The sequence below is a fragment of the Podarcis melisellensis genome (genome assembly GCF_964234715.1).
Source record: "Podarcis melisellensis genome assembly, chromosome: 1".
In the NCBI taxonomy this organism is placed as follows: domain Eukaryota; kingdom Metazoa; phylum Chordata; class Lepidosauria; order Squamata; family Lacertidae; genus Podarcis; species Podarcis melisellensis.
The window spans coordinates 19,985,494-20,009,052 of NC_138528.1; the positions used below are offsets into that span (position 1 = coordinate 19,985,494).

Here is a 23,559-nt window from a genome sequence, read left to right on the forward strand (position 1 = left end):
TCAGACCAATTTTAATGATAGGACGCACTGCTTCTGGCCTAATCTGCATCATGGAAGAACGAGATCCCTTCCCCCACCCTCTAGCCTATTGGGTTTTGCAAGGCAATTTTTTGTTCTTCTGGCTCAAGTGGCATAATTAGTGGGCTGGCTTTGCCCATGTTGTGCAGAAATTAGACTTTAGGTCTTGATTACTCTGCATAGAGAAAGGCAATGCTTTCTAAGGCAAATATAACAGCATCATAGACGTTTAGGGAAGGGCTGTAGGGTCTGCTTTGCATTCAGATTCCAGGTTCAATCCTTGGCATCTCAAGGAAGGCTTAGGAATATCCGCCGTCTAAAACCCTGGAAAGCTACCGCTAGTCCAGTGTTTCCCAACCAGTGTTCCGTGGCACACTAGTGTGCCGCGAGACGTTGCCTGGTGTGCCGTGGGAGGAAGGCGGTCGGGGGGGAGGGGGCGCCGCACGCACCCGCGTCAGGAGCCAGCACTTACCTCCCACGGTGCAGGGAAAGACTGGAAGAGCGTCGCAGCAACGCAGAGCAGCCGTAAAAGGAGGTGTGTGGGTGGAGAAAAGGAGGGAGGGAGAGAGAGAGAGCGGGAAGGGGAGGGGGGAATCCCCCTAGGCGTGAAGGGAGCGCGCGCCAAAGGAGGGAGGGAGAGAGAGAGAGCGGGAAGGGGAGGGGGGAATCCCCCTAGGCGTGAAGGGAGAGCGCGCCGTACATTCCAAATTTAAAGGAGGGAGGAAGAAAATCCCCACGTGACGGCTTTTGCCTCCAGGACGGCATCTGCCTGCGCCAACTCGCGGCTGAGCCAGGACTTTTCGTACACGTGTGGGCGCTTCGTAGCATGTGCTCGGCTTTGCCCGGAAGCGCTAAGGAAAGCGGCTTGGATCAGAAAGCCTGGGCTCTTGCCGCGCGCGGCATTGTGTTGAAGCATGCTGGTAGTTAGTGGGTTGGGAGAGCCGCAGCATCCCATTTTTTTTCCATACAAACATGGTTAAGAAGCTTTGTGGAGTGTCAGTAGGTTGGCACAAACCATGACGTTTGGGGACATTAATCTAGCTCAGGGTTCTTAATACCCTGAGACGCTGCCTGGTGTCCTCTTTGAATAAGCGGGGCCTGAGCGTTCCACCAATTTAGGCCTCCTGCCCGGATGTGATATGGCTCCACCTTCCTCAAGGTGGTTCTGCTTTTAAATATTTTCCACCCTGTCACCATGAGGACTAGCGACTTCTTTTTGTAAAATATAAAATCGCTGCTCCTTGCTCTCGTGAGACTGTGTGTTTTAATTCGAAAAGGGTGTTCCGTGTACATTTGTGCAAGCTGTGCTGTAAAAAAAAGGGGTCTGTATCCGTTTGTCAGTGGCAATTGGATGGCCGGATACTGCAGTGATGGAAAAGTTTTTGAAAAGAAAAGAACTGGACTCTGAACAAAATTTGGAGCCAGATGAGAGCCCAAGTATGAGTGGGCATGAAAAGAAAGCAAAGATGGTTAGCTCAAGCAAATTCTCCGGCACAAGGCAATATAGCGAAAGCTATATTTCATTTGGATTTACTTTCACCGGAGATGCAAACCAACCAACTCCACTGTGCGTGGTGTGTGGTGAAAAGCTAGCTAACAGTGCTATGGTCCCAAGCAAACTTAAACGCCATCTCCAAACGAAACACCCTTCGCTTCAAAACCAGAATGCGGACTATTTTGTTCGCCTGCGTGAAAACACGGAGAAACAGGCAACTTTCATGAGACAAACCTCAAAGGTAAATGAATAAAGTATTTTATAATTTTTCATATTTCTGTTTACTTACTATTTCATAATAAAGTAATTATAAAATACTTTCTTTGTGTTTATTTGATTCCTATTAAAGAGAGTTACTTTATATATAGTCAATATAGGCACAGAGTTAATTTTTTAAACATTTTCTAATGGTGGTGTGCCTCGAGATTTTTTTCATGAAACAAGTGTGCCTTTGCCCAAAAAAGGTTGGGAAACACTGCGCTAGTCATTATAGATAACACTGAGCTAGAGGAAGCAAGGCGTCTGACTCGATAGAATGCAGCTTCCTATGTTTGTCTGATCACTTTTTTCTGGTGTTGTTAGAGTCAGAGAATTGTAGAGTTGGAGGCAACCCCAAGGATCATCTAATCAGCCTTTCTCAACCTGTGGGTCCCCAGATGTTGTTGAACTACAACTCCCATCACCCCTAGCTAGCAAGGCCAGAGCTCAGGGGTGATGGGAGTTGTAGTCCAACAACATCTGGGGACCTACAGGTTGAGAACCGCTGAGTCACAGAGCCCATCCAATTTGAGACCAGACCAGACCCTGCTTAGCTTTGCTAAATGTGCTAGCAGTTTTATTGCTGAACCACTAGGAATGTTTGGTATTATTATTACTACTACTACCATATAACACCACTCCTGAAAGGCCTACATTGGCTCCCAGTATGTTTCCAATCACAATTCAAAGTGTTGGTGCTGACCTTAAAACCCTAAATGGTCTTGGCCCACTATACTTAAAGGAGCGTCTCCACCCCCATCGTTCAGCCCAGACATTGAGGTCCAGCGCCGAGGGCCTTTTGGCTGTTCCCTCACTGCGAGAAGGGAGGTTACAGGGAACCATGCAGAGGGCCTTCTTGGTAGTGGCTCCCGCACTGTGGAACGCCCTCCCATCAAGGAAATAAACAACTATCTGACTTTTAGAAGGTATCTGAAAACAGCCCAGTTTAGGAAAGTTTTAATGTTTGATCTTTTATTGTGTTTTTAATGTTCTGTTAGGAGCCTCCCAGAGTGGCTAGGGAAACCCAGCCAGATGGGCGGGGTATAAATAATAAAAAATGTTGTTGTTGTTAAATGTAAAACTTATCTTTAAGTAGATTCAAACACAGCTGGTGACCATTCCTTGCATGTGGATGCAAGTGAGTTGCTGGTCTGTGTCCTTGCACACACACACACACACACACACACACAACCTCTGATCTTCTTGGAAGGAAAGACTGAAGCATGTCAGATGAAGCAGGAGGCTAGAGCCCTTCCTTTCTAATGGGTCAGCTTGCAAGGAATTGCCCCACAGCACTGACTCTCCAGTCATTCCCATGCTGTGCTTTGCAACTGTAGACTGCATGTGCTCAGAGGGGTAGCCCAGGAACGCGTCAGGGCAACAAGAGGGGAAATGCCAAAAAGCTTACCCCGGAAAACAGATTTTCCGGGTGAAGTCACTATCTTGTTTAACCCAGTTTTTTCAACCACTGGCACGGCCTGGTGTGCCGTGGGAAAAATTGAAAAATTTGAAAGATTTAAAAATAAAGTATTTTATAATTTTTCATATTTCTGTTTACTTACTATTTCATAATAAAGTAATTATAAAATACTTTCTTTGTGTTTATTTGATTCCTATTCAAGAGAATTACTTTATATATAGTCAATATAGGCACAGAGTTAATTTTTTTAACATTTTCTAATGGTGGTGTGCCTCGTGATTTTTTTCATGAAACAAGTGTGCCTTTGCCCAAAAAAGGTTGAAAAACACTGGTTTAACCCAGCGTGAAAGTTTTCAAATCATCTCTGGAAAACGCCCATGGGAAAAGAATGCTCGTCCAATCCAAAGTAAAAGAAAAAAGAAAAACAATGAAAATTGTCATATGCAAATTGGCCTGGTTTGCATAAAGCCCCCCCCCCCCGAAATGCTCCCAATTTAACAGTTCCCCCAGAAAACCCACAGCACAACAATACAACCGTTTGGCTGGCAAGGCTATTTGAGCTTTTTCATCTGAGAACCAGCCTTGTAAAATAATAATAATAATACCCTGGGGGGAGGGGGATCCTAGGTTGCCAGGAGATGACAGAAGAAGGACAGAGAGCTCTGTGTCTAAGTCAGCTGCCCACTGCATTCCCATAGCAGGAGGAAGTATTTTCTGCCAGCCTGCTTACTCGCTTCTGTGCGGTGCCTTCTTGCCTACGGCTGCCAAGCTCGTGCTTAAATACAAGGCTGGTATAAGTTAAGCAGCATGACCATAGAGGATTTAATACATATCACCAGTGATGTGGCATCAGGGAAGGCACCTAATATCCCCAATTAAGCAGCATATCTCAGTGGGTAGATCATCTGCCTTACATGCAGAGAAGGTCTCTGAATCAAATAATTCCAGCTGAAAGGATCAGGGAGCTGGTGTAGTGCGTTGGTGGTTGCACCATGTATCCACATGGTTTGTGCATAGTTACGGTGTGTCGTGCTGCCCACCACTGTTTCTCCGGTTTGCAAATCTGCCCCCTAGCCCCAAAGGGATTGGCAACCGCTGGGGTGCCATTTCAAAATGAAATAAACATCAGTATAAGTCACCTCAAACATCAGTATAAGTCACCTCAAACAAGAATCAGGTGCTTAAATACAGCCAGATAACTCTGTCCATTAAACCCAGAGAGTTTGGGTTTAATGGGTTTGCCCGAACCCATTAAAATGATCCCTGCCAATTAATCAACTAGCATTTAGTTGATTAATCTACTACCTGAAGCACTTAAAGCCTGCAATACCAGTAATTACTGGAACAAATGAATGGCAAGGGGACAGTTCCGCTAAACATTTTTCCCCCAAGTAGGCACCTGTACCTAACCAGTCAAAGGTGACTCTGCTAACCGACCCGAAGGAGCTTTAATAAAGAGATTTGAGACCTGGGTGGCTGGTGTCTCTCCAGATCAGGTCAGCGGTGACTGAGAGTCATTACTATCTGATCAGCGCCTGGTGGTTTAAGAGGAGCTGGCCTCCTCCCAACTCTTTAAGTGACAGCTTAACTATCTTCCTGGCAACTTCAGCGGAGAACATGAGGAGCACAGCCCTTAAAAGAAATAAAGCACAATACGCCATTCTCTCCAGGCTGAATTAGTGACAGGTTAATGGGAGTCGCATTGCTTACATTGCACATGTGACCTGACAGGTTTCTCTTGGGCCCCTGGGAAGACACACATTTTTCATTCCTGGCGGAATGCAGCAGAGGGTGGCAGGTGACGGCCTGTGTTATGTTCTGCGTGACACAAGCTGGCAAAAACCCCTGTGAAGTTTGGGAGGAGGCAGCTTGGCCCGTCGCTGTGTTTATTCAGCACAAAGGGCTTGGCGTGGGAGCTGTGTGCAGACTGTGGCTTCACAGCTTTGGAAATAATTTCCTCAAAAGTCATTAGCCTGCGCAGAAAATTGCTAGCCCACCGTGTGCTGGCAGAGGAAGAATGGAAGTGCCAACAGCTTGGTGCATTTCTGGGCAGTGGACTGAAGAATAAGACTTATCAGCGGCTGCTAGCTATGAGAGCTGTGCGCTGCCTCCACAGTCAAAGAAGACGGTGATGCTTCTGAATATCAGTTGCTGGAAACTGCAGAAGCTCAGGTCCTGGTTGTGGGTTTCCCAGAAGCATTTGGTTGGCCCCTGTAAGACAGGATGCTGGTCCAGAGGGAAGGTTAGCATGATCCAGCAGGCTCTTATGTTCTTATGTTAACCTCAGTTTGTCATTAACATCTGAATCAGAAACTGTAGTTAAAGGTTTTATGGGAACGAATCAGGGTCATAAACCATGTTAACCTCAGTTTTTCATTAACATCTGAATCGAAAATTGTAGTCAAAGGTTTCTTGGAACAAATCAGGATCATAAACCATGATTTGACCTTGGTGTATTTCTGTAAACTATGGTTTTAACTATCCACGGTTTATCCTTTTCAGATATAGTGAGAAACTGTGGCTAGTTTAAACATGGGCATGGATGCTTCTGATCTCCTTGTAACCAAGGGCGTATGAAGTGGCCTCCCTGGATGACACTCTGGGGGGTGACAAGATGGCCCCTTCCACCCCCCAGCTGTAGAGCAGCCGAGGGCACATGCAGTCAGTATGGGCTCCTCTCACACAAGAACCATACGGGCTGCCACACGTGCGCAGTCTGTATGGACATCGCGCGTGCATCACCAGGCAGTTTGCCCCGCCCTCAGCGTCCTGCCCTGGGTGCTGGAGATGGTACCTCCGCCACTGCTTGCAACTGACCAAAGGAGAGGGAAAGGGAAAGTGTGAGAGACCAAGGCTTTCCCAGCCTCCGTTGCATGGAACTAAATTACGTCCTGAACCAGGCCATTAAGTCACAGTTTCCCGTTCAGGTGTAAGGATAAGCTGTAGATTTTACCCACGTTTTATAACACAGGGATTATGGTACCTGAACTGACCCACTGCTTTTACAAAAGTCAGCCACAAGACCTGATCGTGTGTGGCTCATGTCATGAGCATTTCTGGGTTGGAGCTCCATGTTGCTAATGTTATTTCCTGTGTTTGCTTTTCTACTTCATTTGCTGCTTTGAGCATTTCCTTTCAGAGGAGAAAATGGAGATAGATATTTGTGTAAATAAAATATATCCTCTGTGGAAGGGGAGAGGGGAGTAAGGAGCAGCAATTTGGAGATGGTATCACTTAAAAATATTGGAACAGCTGCCAGTGCTACACATACACTGTGCTATCTTCCACTGTACATTTGGAAGGGTAGTAAATCTCTTCATTGCATTCTTCAAAGCTACCAGATCCTCTTTTAAATAAATCCCTCTTTAAATCTGCCTTTGTTATGGTATATACAGATCTTTCCCATCAGGCACTGGACTTGCTGTCAGCCACCTGGAGCTAACAAAATCACTACAAAGCCACATGAATTGTAAATGTCTCCTGTCCCCAGGCAATATCCCGTGACTGGTACCTCTTTTGAGGGAAGCCTGTTTTCTCATAGAGTGCCAAATCCCAGTTTAAGCAGGGAGATGAGCAGGGATAAACATATGATTCAAAAAGCCTGCTTAGGGAGAATTCTTAGAGTCAGGCAGCTGCAAGGTTATCGCCACCCTGAAATTATTCTGCGCTGACAATATTCTTAAATTGCTTTCTTAATCCTTGAGGATTTAGGCAGTACCCAATTCTAAAATGAAAAGGGCCAGCGTCACTTAGGCCAGCATTGTCCCCTTTTCATGGGCAAGGAAAAAGGTGCTCTGTGCATGTTCAGACACACTTCTTTTCATGTGCCAGGGCTGGACGCTGGCATTCCCAGCTGGTTGAATGCTAGCAATGCATAAAAGTGTTATTAACTATTTATTACCCAGCAGGCTCCCAGTGAGCGCCCTTTTGTGATCACACTTAGATACATGCTGGGCTAGTTTAAAAAGCTCCCTTCTTTGCCTTAAAAGCCTTATAGGCACAGAGGAGAGTTGCAGGCTTCCACCCTGAAAACAGACACTAGACGGCAAAGGGCGGCACCAGTTAAGTACTGCAGATTAATTAGTGGGCCAAAGTAATCCTTTCAGTAACTCTATCACTTTCTGTGCGTTTCATGGCGAAGGTTTCCCTGTCCATCATTCAGCAAATCCAAGAGAAGACCTGATGGATTTATGATCAACTGTAGCTAAGCCCACATCTAGCTGCAGAATTACTCCTGGTACAAGACCACACCAGGATGCTATCAAAACCCTTCCTACCACTGCATCTCAATTTTTTTGCCTGGGAGGTTCCTAGATCAAGGACAGGCAGTGCAGCATTTGCACTGCACAGAATGAACTACTGTAGCTTGGTTAAACAAAGTTTGCTGAATTAGTTCAAAAATCCCTGACAGTAGTTCTCACCATTTCCAGGTGAATTAAGGCCATGTTCACATCATACATTTAAAGCATTGTGATATCACTTTGAACAGACATGCCCCCCCCCCGCCCCATAATCTGGGAGCTGCAGTTTACTAAGGGTTTGAGGGTTGGTGCGAGACCCCTGTTCCCCTCCCAGACCTGCAGTTCCCAGAGTGGTTTAGCAGTCAATCCCTTTTCACAGGGAACTTTGAGATTTGTTATCTCTAATGCCTGGCTATGGGAGAGGATTTGCTGCATGGTTTGAAATTATTTCCTTTTACCATGCAGACTTAAATGTCTGGCTGAGCTATCTGCATAGGAGCCAACTCCTAGGGGCAGAGGGGTCTTCAGCCCCCCCCTAAAATATCTGAGAGGACTGGGGCCCCCTTAAAGTTGATAGGCACATTGCCGTTCAAATGGTGTGTGGGTGTGTGCCATGTCATGTGATCAGTTATGCGAAGAAGGGCTTACCTGCCCCCCCTAATATTTTATTCAAGCTGACAACCCTGGCTATCTGAGCTACTTTCTCATTGAGAACATTTGTTTATTAGCTTGCTTGTTGTTGCTTTGTTATATTTGTATCCTGTCTTTCCACCAAATGGTGCACAAGGCAGCCAATAACACAAATATAATAAAACAGCAGTACTGGTTTCAAGCCATGCAGGAATCTGTCCTGCAAAAGGGGCACAAGTACTATTATGAGTAGCATTTATTAATTTATATACAGTGGTACCTCGGAAGTCAAACGGAATCCATTCCGGAAGTCCGTTTGACTTCCAAAACATTCAGAAACCAAGGCATGGCTTCCGATTGGCTGCAGGAAGCTCCTGCAGCCAATCAGAAGCCGCATCGGACGTTCGGGTTCCAAAGAATGTTTGCAAACCAGAACACTCACTTCTGGGTTTGCGGCGTTTGGGAGCCAAAACTTTCAACTTGCAAAGTGTTCAGGATCCAAGGTACGTCTGTACTGCCTAATGCTGAAATGGCTTCAAAGTGGTTTACAAAAACATAGAAAACGGTTGCACAGCATATGGAGTAAACAAAAATGCACACTAAAACAATCCCATCAAAACATTAAGGTATAAATGTCCACAAATCACTTCCATTGCGGATTCCTAGTCATGTAATGTACAGTTTGACTTGCTGCATACAGAAGGCTCCTGAGTTGAAACTACTGTACTGGCATTTCCAGTTACAGAAAGATCAGAGAAGCCGTTGATGGGATAGAACTTTGACTGGCACCTGAAGGGGTTGCTGCCTTTCAGCACCACAGACAAATCATTTGACCTGGTATTAGGCAGTACTCTGGGTTCCTTGTGCGAATTAAAAAGCTAAGCTTTGTCAAAACTCCATCTGAAACTGTTGAAACAGGAAAAAATAGAATAAGGCAGAAACTAGGAGGAGTCCATTTTATATATTAAAGGAAACAAGAGTCTTGCAAAATCTCCTTCCCCCATATATGCATATCTGTCAACCGTCCCTTATTTGGTGGGAAAGTCCCTTATCCCAGCGCTGTGTCCCGCTGCTGTTGATGATGTCCCTTAAATTTCCCAGGTTTCAAAGGAAGCAGCTCCTCTCCCTCCCTCCCTGCTGGCCAGGAAGGAGGGAGGCTCCAACTGTGTTGCTTGGCTGCATTGCTCACCCAATAAGGAGTCTAAGAATGACTGGGTGGGTGGAGCTTGCATTGCCTTGTGCCGATCAAATCGGTCACGTTGCCTGGGGACTCGCCTTTGCTCAGCGCTTCCCAGCGGAGAGGTGATGGTGGTTTTCCTTGCTGCATCCCCTTTGCTGGGTTGCTGTGCTGTGGGAACCACCACTTGAGGCTTTGTTTGGCTGCTGGCTGGACTTTCTGCCTTTGGCTCGGAGGGGCCCAGAAGTTGAACATACCTGTGCTAGGAAAATCCCTTATTTTGCCTGCTGATCCCTTATTTTTGAGGCCGCTGGTCCCTTATTTTCAAATCTGTAAGTTGACAGCTATGCATATATGCCTCCTCAACCACTTCGATCTGCAAAACTGGCCACATAATATTTGCTTCTTATATTTGTAAGAAATATAGCTTGAAGTGTGACAGCACATGCACTTTGGAACTTCCTGCCTATTGACACCAGGCAGGCAACTTTGCTGTATTCTTTTCAGTGCTTGCTAAAAACACCTTTGTTTAGGCAAGCGGTCTGTCCAGACCCGTAGAATACCAGCACATGTTTTAATCTGGTTTTTAGCTTATCATTGATCTTAATTATTATATTTTTACTGTTTTAAATCATTGCTTTTAACTGGTTCTCCTTGACAATTTTATTCTTTCTTTATTTATATTTTTTTGTAAACCACTTTGAGGTTTTATTGCAATCAAGCAGTATATAAACACTGTGAAATAAGTAAGCAAATAAATGGTTCCTATTTCTCCTGTTTGTCTCCCACACGACTGTATAGATGACAGGGGAAGAGCAGGCCGCTGTCTGACTCCAGAGAATCCCTTTATGCAACTAAAGGCCGGCACACAGCAGGGGTTGCTCTGTTGAAAAGGCGAATAAGATTTAAATAGAGATAATCCCCGAGGAAAAACTCTGTGGAGCCCAGGTCACCATCAAATAAACCTGTTAACTTGCACAGAAGAGTAATGTTTGAAACTTATAAAAACCTGACAAGACGCCTGATGAATGGGGACTAGTTGACAGTATTAAAAGAGGAGGAAGTAAAATATTAGGTTTCAGTGTGTGTTAAGGCCAAACTACAGTAGATGTAACATTCGCCATCAGGTGCATACGTGATTTTTGTTAAATAAATAGCTGTTAAGTGGGATAGGGGACAGATAGGACCAGGGGAATGTTGTTGTGGCGCCCTTTTCATTTTGATGCTTAGTGCATGGGAGCCAGTCGCACTCTCCTAAAACTGCCTCTGCACCTGCTGTTTGCAATAGTACTACTGCTTAACAAAAATACGTAAAGAAAAGGAAAACTCTCATTGCCTCAATCCCTGGAAAAAGAGTAATGGGTGTTATGGTTGACTAGCAATATGAAGTTGCCTTTTACAGCGTCAGCATTGTCTACTGCTCAGCATTGTCTACTGCAGGGACACAGAACCTCTGGCACTCCAGATATAGATGGACTCTAGCTTCCATCAGCTACAGCATGGCTAGTGGTCAAGGATGATGGGAGATGTTGTCTGGCAACATGTGGAAGGCCACAGGTTCCCCAAACCTGGGCTTCCTTGACAGTAGGTCTCCAGATCTCATGAAGGGTCTTCTCAAGCCCTGCTCCTTTGAAGAGAAGAGACCAGTGGTTAAAACTGGGATCTTCTACATCTGCAGCATAGCTTCTAAGTCCCAGCCCTTCCCTGCATAAAGCATCTTCTTTTAATTCCTGTTCTATAAACTGATCTTAGTTGGGCTTTTTTCCCCTCTCCCCTCTTACTCATTACTTCCTTTCTGTTTCTTCTTCATTTCTCCCATCCTCTCCTGCCTCTATCTACTACTTGCAAAAAAAGAAATGCACACAGAAAGTTAGGTTTTGCTCTAACTTCAGAGGACAACTTCTCGTTTTGTATTTGAAACAGAGAGGGGTTCTCCAAATCCTAATTGTGAATTCTCCACATCATGTCTGGTTGCGAATTCTCCAAATCCTATTAAATTTATGGCTTGCTACAGCTGTGTCCCATTCTTCAATATGAAGAAGCTCAAAGCAGCATTTTAGCTGCACAACAATCCGATCCAGCACTGAGGGCCTTCTGGTGGTTCCCTCGCTGTGAGAAGTGAGGTTACAAGGAACCAGGCAAAGGGCCTTCTCAGTAGTGGCGCCTGCCCTATGGAATGCCCTCCCAGCAGATGTCAAGGCAATAAACAACTTTTAAAAGACACCTGAAGGCGGCCCTGTTTAGGGAAGTTTTTAATGTCTGACACTGTATTGTTTTTGATATTTGGTTGGAAGCTGCCCAGAGTGGCTGGGAAGACCCAGTCAGATGGGTAGGGTATAAATAATAAATTCTTATTATATTATTATAAGTTGAATAAGCCCAAGCCCACTTAATTGGCTTTGTTGTTTGAGTGGGGATTTGAACTTACATTCCCATATCTCCCCAATCAAGGCACCTAAAGATTTATAAAAGCATGTCATAACTATACTATTAAGGCTTTTAATTTGCACATCACGATGAATCCATGTTCCTGGTTTGTGTTGTGCTGCTTGATCACTCCTGCTTGCTCCTCTTCTCCAGCATGAGCGAAACAAACCTTGAAATGCAGATGATAATACTGCCAGTCACTACAACCCAGCCTTTTTTAACCTTGGGTCCCCAGATGTTGTTGGACTAGAACTCCCACCATCCCTAGCTAGCAGCACAGGGATGATGGGACTTGTAGTCCAACAACTTCTGGGGATCCAAGGTTGAGAAAGGCTGCTGTAGACTAGACTGAGTTAGGTGGACCAAGGTCTGACTTGGAAGGCAGATTCCTATGTTCCTATGATACTCCAGCGTCCCTGCAGAATTGAATGTACCAATTGGCTGAGAAAGAAATACTTTCAGGGATTGAAAGCAGATGTTGTCTGTGCCTCTGACCCACAATGCCTGGCATATATGCTCAGTGGGAGGGTGGGTGACTAATTTATGGAAAACTGCAGAGGTCCAGGCAAAAATGAGTCATGCAAGAAAACAGCCTATTTTACTCAATTCCAAAACTGTGTTCTGCGGTTCAAAAACTTATCTGTGCAATGTGGGGTTTGTAACAGTTGATTTGCTTCCTGAAGGGAGAGCAGCGTGGAGATGGAGTTGTTGGTCGGTCTTCTCAGATTCAGGCAAGCCTTTGCATAACTGGTATTTGCTTTTTGTCAGGGTTGTTTTGCAATATGAAGCACTCAGGGCCGATGCTGTTATGAAAAGAAGCTGAATGGCTAGATCATCTAGGAGCAGTTTTAATTATCCTGGAGCACATGGCTTTGAGTTCCTTCCAAAAGTTTGGTGCCCAGAGCGATTGTGATCAGATAGTCTTCTCTAATAAGTTTTCTCGCGGTGCAAACAAGAACAGCATTAGCATAGTTGCGCTTTCATCCTGCAATTAATGCTGCTACCATGCCATTAAGGATATGATTGTGTTTTTGGCACGGGGCATCCTGCAGGACTTGCAATTAATTTCTAACTTCAGAAACAATTAATCTTTGCCACAAAAACCTCTTGCTGGTTTGCCAGGTGATCTGTTTGTTATTAAGGTTTGCAAAAAGTATGCTCAAAAGAGCAGTAGTTTTTAACTTTTTGCAGGTAGGCTGGTGAATTCAGCCACAGCAGTACGCTCCTGCATGCTGCATGAAAAAGGATAAACAGAGCTTACACCTATTTGCTTTTATTTGATTTAATGTAATTTATATGCTGCTCAATTGTAGCAAAACCCTGTAAGCGGTTTACAAGAAAAAAGTTGTGCACACCAATCCTAGTGACTCCCATGTTGCGCCCTTGACTTGCTGTGCCATGTTATATTAATGCTGTCAACTCCCAGCATTAGGAGTAGCTTTGAATAATTGTTACAATGCAGCAAGGATCACTCAATTAAATTGTTGAGGGCGGGATTCAACTAAGGAGCTGCATCAGCAGAAGTCTGAAATTGGCTGGGGGTGGGTAGGTGGGAGGACTTCCAGAGCAGTGTGCAGGGGAGCAGAGGGGATTTTCCCACCTGGCAAACTGCAGTGTTTTAATTCCACCCCTTGTAACTTAACTGCCATTGTCCAATATTTTATTTTTTCCATTTTTAGGGGAAAGGGGCATTTGCGTACCTTAACTTTTACTACATTGCTTTGAGGGTCATATCAAAGCTAACCAGTGCTGCTGAAATGTTAAAACAGGATTTGTGGCTATCATATAGGAAAGAGTAACCAGCATGCATTATAAAAGCAATAACAGCAACAGCCATTCTTTTCAATCACTTAATGCGTTGGGGAAATCCCAGAGATGAAAGTAATCTATGAGATTGTCTGGTGTTGCATTTCCCTGCCGGTTTTCTAAGCAATATTAAAATGAAACTTAATCTGTATTTAGGGTGGCTGGGTGCCCTACATTTCAGAGGACGGGGCTCTGTTTTAACAGCTGCCGGAACACAGTCCTCTATTTGAAGACATCCTTTATTTGAAGAGCTGTCCGGTCAAAGTCTGATTTAAAGATAAAGAACCCTAAGAAGGGGCCTTGAAGTGACCTCTCAGCAGGTAGCAGGTAACTTCAGGATGACAGACTGACTGAGCAGGCAGACAGGTCACCAAGTCAACCGTCCTTTGAAATACAGTTTTTGCCCAGTGTTAGCAGACGCATGCCCCTAGTTTTGCAGTGATCTGAATCTTGATTGATGTCTGCAGTAGGAGAGAAGTCAATTTAATCTGGTGATACCAGGTAAACATCAGTGCAAGAGCTGTTCTGTCCTTTGATATATTGATAATATAACTCTTATTTCAGGGAAGTGAAGCTGGCTTCATAGATTTGGGCTGTTTTCACCAGACACCTGCTAAGGATTACAGCCTGAAAGTTGAAGGTAAGTTCCATGTAATGTTTACTGGCAATTCTGAAAGAACTAGCAAAATGCCCATATATATTTTTTACGAGCTGGATGTATGTAAAGGGAGGGTCTGCACAATGCAGATAAACTGTGGCTGTCTTTTTTCAGATTACAAAAGGCATGGTTATTCAGGAGGCTTTTGTCTGCTAAGTATCTGCTGTTGTTCTTTTTTTTAATGTAATGCTTAGCTGTGGTCTGTGCCTTTTCATTGTGTTTTTTGAACTATTTGATGGTTGCTTTTTTGTTGCATTTCATGACGTTGCCATTTTAAATTGTTGCAAGCTACTCTTCACAATGTATATGTGCTTAAAGAACAGAATACAGTGGTACCTTGGGTTACATACGCTTCAGGTTACTTACGCTTCAGGTTACAGACTCCGCTAACCCAGAAATAGTGCTTCAGGTTAAGAACTTTGCTTCAGGATGAGAACAGAAATCGTGCTCCGGCAGCGCAGCAGCAGCAGGAGGCCCCATTAGCTAAAGTGGTACTTCAGGTTAAGAACAATTTCAGGTTAAGAACAGACCTCCGGAATGAATTAAGTACTTAACCCGAGGTACCACTGTAGTGTTATAAGAAAAAACTGCTTTTTTCCCTTATGGGGTATCCAAGATCCTGTATAGAGTCCTTATGTAGGTTCTCTATTGGTAGGAGAAAATAACAGAGGCCAACCAGAGAATACAGTATTGAGAAGCAAAGCAGCTAGTAAGCATGATCTTACTCCCATGCAGGGAGGGAGGAGATGAACCAAGAACATTGGTGTGCAAGCTCTTATATAGACTTTTGGAATTGCCTACCCTTGTAGCTCAAGACCACTCCCCAAAACATCATACATACATCACAGAAAGAGGTGGTCCCCCAGCAGAAATTTGAGTGTGTTGCTTCTCTCCTGTCTGCCAGGATATCTGATAATGCCTTATCAGACTGCCTTTTCTGGGTAGCCTGGCCATTCCTTTGAGATGGTAAATACTTAGTTCCTGAATCTCTTACACATATTGATAGTGTGCTCAGCTTAACAGATACTGTACTTGCCAGACTGTATTTACAGGGAGGTGTAAGCCCCTACAGTCCAAAGACAATTGGAAAGCTTAAGCTTTCCCCATTTCCTTCCTCCTTGCAGAGAAACATTTGAGGTCAATTTGGGAGAGTAAAATGGCTTCAGGATTGTTCTCCTGTACTATTTCAGATGCATGGTTTATATACTTATGTATGTGTTTGCTTGTACATTTATGAATGAATATATATATATATATATATATATATATATATATATATATATGACCTTAGAATTCCTATAACAATAGAAATCTCAATCTTAATGTAAATAAATAACATGCATATGCATAGAGTTTCTGGGCATTTTGCATCAGACATCCCTTTCCCACTCAGCTCCTCAATAAGGCGCCACTTGGCATTTTTACCCCGCCCTTTCCTCCAAGCAAGCATTTCAAGGAAGTGTGCAGTAGTGGAGGCAGTGCAGTGTAGTGGTTAGAGTTTCGGGCTAGGTTCCCCCACGTCAAAGGAGCCTCTTCTATAAATGAAGCACAATTGGACAGGAATCAGCAAGTTCACTTCGGAATGAAAGGAAGGAGAGAGCAGCATTCCTAAGTCATGCAAGCAGCCTCAAAAGTTCTTATTATCTAGATTGGTACTAACAAGTGTGATAATTATCTCAGATCATTTGATCCAGACAATCCTATGGACATCGGCCAGTTCCAGGCTGTCGCCTGTGTATAACATTTGACACACTCCAACATATTTTGAGTAGCTTTCTCCGAAGGAAACTCAGAGCGCCGATCATTTCCAAATGGAAAACGTTCTGAAAAAGTTGTAATGCTGGAAAATGCCAAGATTGCTCCAGCTAAGGTTTACTCAGCATAGACCTATTTAAAATCATTAGGCCCAGGTTAGCCATGTGCGTTAATTTCAGTGGGTAAAATTTAGTTGACAGCAATCCATTATCTCAAATGGGAACCAAGGTCAATATTCTGCAGCATCTCGTATCTCCATGTTTTTATACAGTATTCGCATAAGAATTGGGATTTGGATGGCGGTCAGGTGTGGAACGTGGGGTAATCTGAGACATGCCGGAGCTATTTAGGAGCCTTGTACAGTATAGATTTTTGGCTTAAATGTGTATTTAAAAAAGGAGTGCCAGGAATTTTCAGAAGCCCGTTTTTGTTTTGCTTTTCATCCGAACAGCTTTGGTAACAAAGAGTGGATTAGGAAACACATTATGAAGTATTGCCATTCTTTCTCAGACTGAGCACTTCTCCAGATTTTGAAATACAATTTCAGATCACAGAAGTGCAACTGTAAATATGTGATGTTTTAAAAAGCATACAAAATGTGTACTTCAGGGAGAAAGTGCTGAAATGTGTACAATGTGTACAATTTCATGTGTTCTTTCTGAAAGTCTGCAGAAAGCAGGATAAACATGTCTGAGCACCAGCAAAACTGACATGCAAGAAGCTTTGGTTGGTCCATCCCATCTTTATTTGGTAAAGCCATGTTGATAGATCAAGATGTAGGTATTCTGTTTGCTTCAGCTTTTACACTGGCCTTTGGAAATGCAAACATGTAGAAACAACTTGTGGGAATGTTCAGGGAGGCAGGAGAGAATATATTGTTTAATATCCTTCCTAACTTGTGCTAGCAAGTTCTAGTTACACGTAGGTAGTTGTGTTGGTCTGCCGTAGTTGAAACAAAATAAAAAAATTCCTTACAGTAGCACCTTAGAGACCAACTAAGTTTGTTATTGGTATGAGTTTTCGTGTGCACGCACACTTCTTCAGTTCTATAATTTAGCAGAGTTTTAACATTCCCTTTTTAAATACACAGTGGTTAGCTTCTTCCAAGCTCATTTAAGCTTCTCAATATAGGATTCCTGGTAATCCCCTTTAAGGTAAAGGGACCCCTGACCATTAGGTCCAGACGTTGCCGACTGTGGGGTTGTGGCGCTCATCTCGCTATATTGGCCGAGGGAGCCAGCGTACTAAGCTGCTTCTGGCGAACCAAAGCAGCACACGGAAACGCCATTTACCTTCCCGTTGGAGCGGTACCTATTTATCTACTTGCACTTTGACGTGCTTTCAAACTGCTAGGTTGGCAGGAGCAGGGACCGAGCAACGGGAAATCACCCCGTCGTGGGAATTTGAACCACCGACCTTCTGATCAGCAAGCCCTAGGCTCTGTGGAATAACCCACAGCGCCACCTGGGTCCCGGCAATCCCCTTTACTCCCCCTTAAAAAGAATAGACACAACACAATCGTGTGTAAATGTATAAAAGAAGTTTACTCACACATTCAGTTCACAGATGGATCCCTGAAGGCAGACTTAGTTACAAAGTATATACACGTGGATTCTATTCCATAAGGATATAGTTCCTTTGTGTTCTCTCTAGCAAAGAGATGTTGCTTCTATGAGGAATGGAGTCAGAGAGAGAGAGTGGGCTTTGTTCCTGGTCCTTTTGTCACCTGGACAGGTAAGGTCTCGCCCATCTCTAGTCACATGCAGAGGAAGTTTGTCCCAGCCCAGGAGGAAACAGGTAGTTTTTCTATTGGCTGATGCAAACATCCCATTTCATGTCCACTCGAGGAATGTTGAACTTAATTGCTATGTGTTTCACATCCTACACAACTAAGCAGGTAAAACTACCAAACTAAATTAAAATGCCAGCTGGTGCAACGTGTGCACAAAATATAAACATAAAAACACCACTAAACAGATAAAATATCCATGCTCAATCAGAATTTAAAAATTCAGCAATTTAAAATTAAAGACATTGTTGATATACTTGGTTATCCAAGGATTTTCAAGTTTTTGCTGCGACAACCTTTTCTTGATCTGCAAGATCTTGATCCATCCCTCCTTGGGTGAGATGGTAGAGCCATGTCAGTTATGCCACTTTTAAACCACTTTAACTTTGTAGTGTAAATGTGCTGCCCATGGACAAAACAATTTCAGCCAATGCAGTTGAGCATGTCTTCCATTTGAAATGCTTAAACCACTCAACTGCCCCTTCATGTCTACTTCCTCTTGCACTAACGAGCAGCCCAAAACAAATCCACCTCTACGCTTATATAATAAGACAATACAGACACAAAAATAACTCCCCAAAATACACAGAATACCAGCAGTGACGTTTTGCAAGGTTCTCGGGATTGCATGACAAATATTGACAATGAAGGTGTCAGCGCACCTTCTCAAGGATCGCTTGTTTCAGTGTCAATATAGTTAAATGGTATACTTAAAACAGAAGAAAACACTGCTCTGGATTTTGCAGTGCCTTGGATAATGTGAACAAGCTCCAAAGAACACAGACCCTCATACAGATTCCAAATTCTCCCCTCCTCTGGCCGCATGCCATAATTCTCAATTTCCTAACCTTGTTTGTGACAGACCATAGTTTTCTAGTTTGTCTGAACAGTAAACTATGGTTAGAGCTTGCCTGCAGACTAGGATCACAAATCAGGATCATAGGCTGGATTGAAAAGAAGGCTTTTGCTTGTGAAATGCCCCGAATTTTTGGCTAGCGATACAGTTGTTGCTCGTAGCTAGTTCCTGCAGTTCACTTTGCTAAGACTAGTCATTTAAATTAAGTTGCCACTTAACTGAAAATGTAGGCCTCTGGGCTGGGCTTGTGCTTCTCCAATAATTTTTGTAGTATCTAGTGTTTGAGATGATGAAAGCATTGGGGTGGCCCATGGTGCTTTGTGATGGGGCAGCCTTCCTCAACCTGTGGGTCCCCAGATGTTGTTGAACTACAACTCCCATCACCCCTAGCTAGCAAGGCCAGAGCTCAGTGCTGATGGGAGTTGCAGTCCAACAACATCTGAGGATCCACAGATTGAGAACCACTGTATGGGGGAAGGGGGAAACATCTCTGATAAGATCTCTGTTTTTCTCCGAAAGGAAAAGCCAACCGAGGGGGGGGGCATACTTAAAATGTGTGTCTGTCTGAGCAGTATATTCACACAGTTAAAAATAGGGCACTTTGAGACAGGAGGAAGAAGGACAAACCCAAAACATGAAGTAGAAAGCCAAAAAGATTACTCGTTATTCTCTTCTCTTTTTAACGGCTGTTGTATATAGAGTAACTGGGAAGTGAAACAAGCACAGATAATTACATTAAGCTCCCGTGTGCCCTGCTGACAGCTGCATCTGGGATGCTTTCACATCTGCCAAGGCCTGTTGCTGATGCATTCTGGGAAATTAAAAAGAGTTTATAGCCCCAGCTCTGCAGTGCTGCTGGGCACTCTGCTTCCACAGCCAAATGAGCCTGACAGGGGCCACTGATAGGCAAAGGGACAGCGGAACCCTTGCCCAGTGCACCCTCAAATGTGAATCTAGATCTGGTCCCAGGTCTTTAAGTCCTTAAGGCCTTATACAGATCCTATGAACAGTTGTACTTACAACTGTCCAGAGTCTTTTCGGTGGTGGCTCCCAGATTTTGAACTCCCTCCTTAGGAAAGCTAGACTGGCTCACTTCTTGCTGTCTTTCCACTGGCAGGTGAAAACCTTCTTGTTCCAACAGGCTTTGGGAAACTGACCACTTTTAATGAAAGGGCTGGTGTGCTGTTTTCATTGTAATGATTGGTATGGTGTTAATATATTTATGTATATTGCTTTAATTCTATCAGTGTTTAATTGTTTCTTTTTAATGGTTACTTTTTCTATGTTTTTAGTGGTCCTTATTCTTATCTGCATGCCACCTTGAGTCCCGTAAGGACTTTGAATAGCTCAGTTGGTAGAGCATGAGACTCAGAATCTCTGAGCCATGGGTTCAAGCCCCACATAGGGCAAAAGATTCCTGCATTAAAGGGGGTTGGACTAGATGAGCCCCGTTGTCCCTTCCAATGCTACAATTCTTGGATTCTAGGATTGCGGTGTAAAAAGGCAAGGTATAAATAGATAAAGAAAAGCAAGCAAACAAACATGCTTGAATAGTGGGGCTTAGACAGAAGGTAACTGAGGTAGTACCTGTGGCAGAGACTGGGATTAGGCCTCAGACTTGAGTCTTCCTCCCCGATGTCTTTACTGTCAAGAGAAACTGCAGAATTAACAAAGAGATTCTGCAATCATTTAAAGACATCACAAAATGAAGTGATGATGGTAGTTCTAAATTTGATGGAATTTTACTTCTCTGTTGATCAGGACAGTGTTTACTTTTCTCAAAGCCTTTTCTTGTTGCATTTCTTGTTACCTTCCCTCTGCAACCAACCACCTTATAGCAGGCACAGAGAACATCCAGCTCAGTGGCCTTAACTAGGCCCAATACAAGCCAAACTTTGCCTACAAGGCTATTTCACCTGCTCTGGACCTGAAATCATGTGTGGTGTCAGGTGAGGCACAGTGAGGAATTTGGCTCCAAAGGACCATTTGGGAGCTGAAAGTGAGCTCCCAGCTGTTCTTCTGCAAGCTGGGTTCGCAAACAGTGCCAAGTTCATGGGCTGGGAGTGGGGGGCTCACTGTCGCCACCAATTAGGTGATCAGCTATCAGCCACCCCCGCTTGTCTGTTTGCAAGATAAAAATGCTTAAGAAACCCTTGCTCAGGCAGTCAAAGGTATTGCGGAGGCTGCTGGCTTTCCATCATTAGGGAGATTACTGATTAATAGTACTTAATAGACAGTCAATGTCTCTGGAAGGAAGCTAATGCTTAGAATTAGTGCCAGAGAGAGATATTGGCCTCTGTGGAAGGAGGGACACAAAGTTTTTTTAAAATTCAGGGTGGGGGGAGAGATTTGGATAGAAATAGCCATTTTTTGTTTTCTGTTTCTTTCCGGTTTTGAACTTTATTTTGGCTCAGCTGTGTAGGGCTTTTCTTAGACATAATGTAGTTATGGTCACTGTCACTGGCAAATAGAGAGTCAAATATGTTGGGGGTGACCAAAGCAGTTTCTGTGCCCAAACCGGACCTAAACCCTGATTGAAATGGATCCAGAAAATCAGTTTATTCCAAAAGCGCTTGGATCTGGTCTGCGACCATTCGCTCCAGAACCTTGCTCAGGAAAGGGAGATTAGGAACTGGCTGGTAGTTAGTTAGGTTTTCTGATTCCAGGAAAGGTTTCTTAAGGAGTGGTTTTACCACTGCCTCCTTCAAACAGGCAGGGACCACCCCCTCTCGTAAAGAGTCATTGGCCCAGTAAAATTCTTCAGCTGACACAGCGAAGCTTGGGCAATTGCAGATTCCCATCCGTGTGGAGGCTTCTTGGAGGCAGGTTCTGTATACACCACTCAAAACTATTTTCCTTTGTTCTTCACTATGAGGAAATATACCCTGTCCCTACATGAACCCTGCCCACTTGAAGGCAAGTCTCACCTTGTGTGACAGATTTGAAAGCTTTATGTGCCCAGAGGATGTTTGTTGTAATGAAGCCTCACAACTGAAAGTTTGGGGCATGCCAGCCGAGCAGAGAGAAGGCATAAGAGCATGAGGCAAGCCCTGCTGGATCGGGCCACTAGCCCCAAAAGTCCAGCATCCTGATCTCACAGTGGCTGGCCAGAAGCCCATGGGTAGCCTGCAAGCTGGACATGAGCAAAACAGCACTTTCACCTGCCTGCAGTTTGCAACTGGTATTCAGAGGTGCACTGCCAATCTGCATGTGAACTTAGTTCAGACATGGCCCTGGTTCAAAACGGCATACCAGATTTGGCACGAGCAGAAAGCGTTTTTCCCTGGTATGGAGGTGCACAAATGGTGCAGATAATTAGCACATTTGCACACTTTAGGAGAAGCTACTGAAATCCTGTTTTGGAATCAGCAAAGAGCAAGGAACTGGAAATATGTAATGCTTATTGATTTTTAATTCCCCCCAATACATACCACAGAGATGGAACAATCAGCCTATTTCATATCTGTTTTTCACAGGTAAATCAGTCCCATCCTCTTTCTGTATCCAACTGCGAGTTTTGTTTTGTTTTTTAAATGTTGCACAAAAAGTGCATTATTTTTTAACGTATCCCCCCATGCACATTTTATATGCATTTGTTTTTCCAAATATGCCTTTTTGAAGGAGATGGCTACATCACAGAATTCAGAGAACTGAACCGCGTTCCGATTTGCAGTCCAGGAAACATGCAGCAGGTTGCTTGCCTTAAAAAAAAAAAGTGGACTGAAATCCATTGAGTAGCCTTAGTCCAAAGTGAAGTGGTTCAGCGCTATAGTAATGCCTCAGGAAAGTAAGCTTGTTCAAACTCCTCTCTCCCCCGTAGTTTCATCTAATGCAATGACCCAGCAGCCACAGGATGAATTTGACAGCAGCGTGGAGAAGGCAGTAGATTGGATGAAGACCATTCAGGAGAGACTGCGGATCAATGACAACACCAAGGGACCTAGGTCTGCCCTGGAGGCCAGGCTAAGAGACACAGAGGTACACACCCACACCCACACACCTGATTTCCTTCAGACATTTTTTTCAGATGTAATATTGTTACTGCTGTGATTACCATCTGAACCTGCCCTGACATTGAGATCCTTGTCTGAGGACCTGCTCCAGATGTGCTCCCCAGTGCTATTTTTCTAGAAAAAGAGGTGCCAGAACTCGCCATGAGTGCCTCCCATGTTCTCTTATAATATCAATGGCAGCCCCCTGAGAGGTGCCAGAACTGAGTTCTGGTGAGTTCCAGCTGAAAAGAAGGCCCTGGCTGCAGGCATCTGAAAGCAAAAGGCTATGGCACATCCTTCTGATTTAATCACAATCCAGTCCTCTGTGCCCTGTCTTTTTCTCCTATTAAATGATTAAATTAGCTAATGGTTAATTCATATCTGCAGTCATCGTTACATACAGAAATTAGTCTTGCTAATGTCTCAATCTCATTGGCTGTTGGCTTTTTAAATAACTTGGCTCCAAAGTTGCTGTTTCTGAGCTGGGCAGTTTATAGTCATACTTGATTTATATGATTTATGTTCCATTAATCTGTTAATGAAAATCTTCAGCCAAGGAAAGCAGAGATTTTTTTTTAAAGCATGAAAAATGAGAATGTCATCATTGCAACAGATTTTCTTAAGAACACTTATTCACCTTCCCATTACTGTAAGCACTAATGAGTTCTGAAACCTGGCTTCAGGTTTATTTATAGATCTTCCTTTTGTTACCTAGTGCAGTTTATATTCTGGGATTTGCTCCTGGGAATTTTAATTAGTTCTATAGAAACACACCCTGGTTTACAGGGAGATGCAACCTAAGGTTTAATTTAGACATCATGGCCATGTGGCTATCAGGTAAGTGCTGCAATGATCACATGCTCCCTTCTCTCCTCATATGCTCTGATTCTCTCATCTTACCTCTCCTGAGCTACAATTCCCAGAGTTCCTGGGGAAGTGGGAGTCATTGTTAAGTCCCTCTGGGAATTGTAGCTCTGTTAATGGAACAAGGACCTAACAACTCTCAGCACCCTACTACACTTCCCAGAATTCTTTGG

General features: G+C 43.9%; 1 protein-coding gene across 2 annotated transcripts in view; it reads left to right on the plus strand.

The window, feature by feature from the left end:
* SYNE3 (spectrin repeat containing nuclear envelope family member 3) overlaps nucleotides 1-23,559 on the plus strand; it is an 89,476-nt gene that overhangs the window by 11,690 nt on the left and 54,227 nt on the right. The window contains exons 1-3 of one of the 2 annotated variants that reach the window (XM_081909976.1): nucleotides 12,273-12,397; nucleotides 14,037-14,112; nucleotides 22,351-22,508. In XM_081909976.1, coding sequence (XP_081766102.1) covers nucleotides 22,365-22,508 — 144 coding nt within the window. In that variant the 5' untranslated portion in view covers nucleotides 12,273-12,397; nucleotides 14,037-14,112; nucleotides 22,351-22,364. Of the gene's footprint in view, nucleotides 1-12,272; nucleotides 12,398-14,036; nucleotides 14,113-22,350; nucleotides 22,509-23,559 lie in introns of those variants that run through there. The other variant, XM_081909975.1, reaches the window with a different exon arrangement.